The 1151-nt window shown below is 65.5% G+C and overlaps 1 protein-coding gene across 1 annotated transcript in view; it reads left to right on the forward strand.

The window, feature by feature from the left end:
* Positions 1 to 293: 293 nt before the first annotated feature.
* Positions 294 to 1151, forward strand: part of N4BP3 (NEDD4 binding protein 3) — a 2912-nt gene continuing 2054 nt past the window's right edge. Inside the window, 2 exon segments of the mRNA XM_009893354.1 lie at positions 294 to 707; positions 914 to 1150. Of these exon segments, the coding sequence (XP_009891656.1) occupies positions 294 to 707; positions 914 to 1150 (651 nt within the window).

The raw sequence follows: 1151 nt of genomic DNA on the forward strand, positions 1-1151 counted from the left end.
GAGGGAGGCTTCCGCCATGAGGGGGGTGGGACGGCAGCAGGGGGGAACCCCTACCCCACCGCAGCTCGCCCAGTGCATGCTGCACGCCAGCACTCTGCTCGCTCGGCTGCCGGGTCCCCTGGAGAGCTGCTCGGGACCTGGCGGGTCTCTCCTTGCACCGGGAGCCCAGGTCGGTCCTTGGGGCCAGCTGGGAAAGGGGGTGCCGGGTAGGGGCTCAAAGTCTCAGCTGCCCGGCGTTGCTGACTTTGTCTCTCCTTCAGCAGTGCTGGTACCGGGCTTTTCTCTAATTCTCCATGGCAGCAGCACAGGGTCCTGTGACCTGTGAGCCTGACACCCGCATCCTGAGCACCTACCTCTCCTCGGAGCCCATCGGCGTCGTCGGCAGCATGGGCAGCGTGGGCAGCCTGGTGGAGAAGCAGGATCTGTCCCCCCTGGAGCTGCGGGCCCCGCTGGGGGGCTCACGGGGGCTTCGGCAGCCCGATGGCTTGCTGAGGAAGGGGCCAAGCCAGCGGGAGCTCTTTGGCTACCTGCACGGGGCCAAGAAGGAGACGCGGTCGGAGCGGAAGCACCAGACATCAGGCGTCTGCTACAAGCGGGACTACGAGAGCGACCGTGAGAACCGGTCCCCTGAGCGCATGTCCCGTGAGCATCATCGCGGGGCCGACTTCTCCAAGAGCTCCCTGCCCGAGAGGGGCCGCTTTGACAAGGTGAGGCTGTGGGTGCCATGCTGGGCTCCAAAATGTGTCCTGCTCTGCGAGAGGATGGGGCTGGAGCAGAATAGTCTGTGTCCAGGATGGAGCGTGGGGATTTGAGGGTGCCCAGGGGTATGGGGCTGGGAGCGAATGGGTTCTCCCTGGCTTGGGGCGCCTGTAGGGGCTGCTGGGTTCATCCTGACCCCACTTTTGTTTTTCAGTGCCGTATTAGGCCCTCGGCCTTCAAGGCAGTGGCCGGGAAGGGGCTGGTCTCCATGCAGGGCCTCTCCTCGTCCAAGGGGCAGAAGCTGTCCAAGAGCAATGGGAGCCTGCACACGCTGCTGTCGCAGAGCAGCACAGCAGCCTCGCAGCACGGCCCGCTCCGCACCCACCTGCTCCACGCCATCAGCTTGGATGAGGCCTCTGACTCCCGCCACCACTCCATCCAGAGCTTCCCCT

Source organism: Charadrius vociferus, unplaced genomic scaffold (assembly GCF_000708025.1).
Source record: "Charadrius vociferus isolate BGI_N301 unplaced genomic scaffold, ASM70802v2 scaffold1041, whole genome shotgun sequence".
Classification (NCBI taxonomy): Eukaryota; Metazoa; Chordata; class Aves; order Charadriiformes; family Charadriidae; genus Charadrius; species Charadrius vociferus.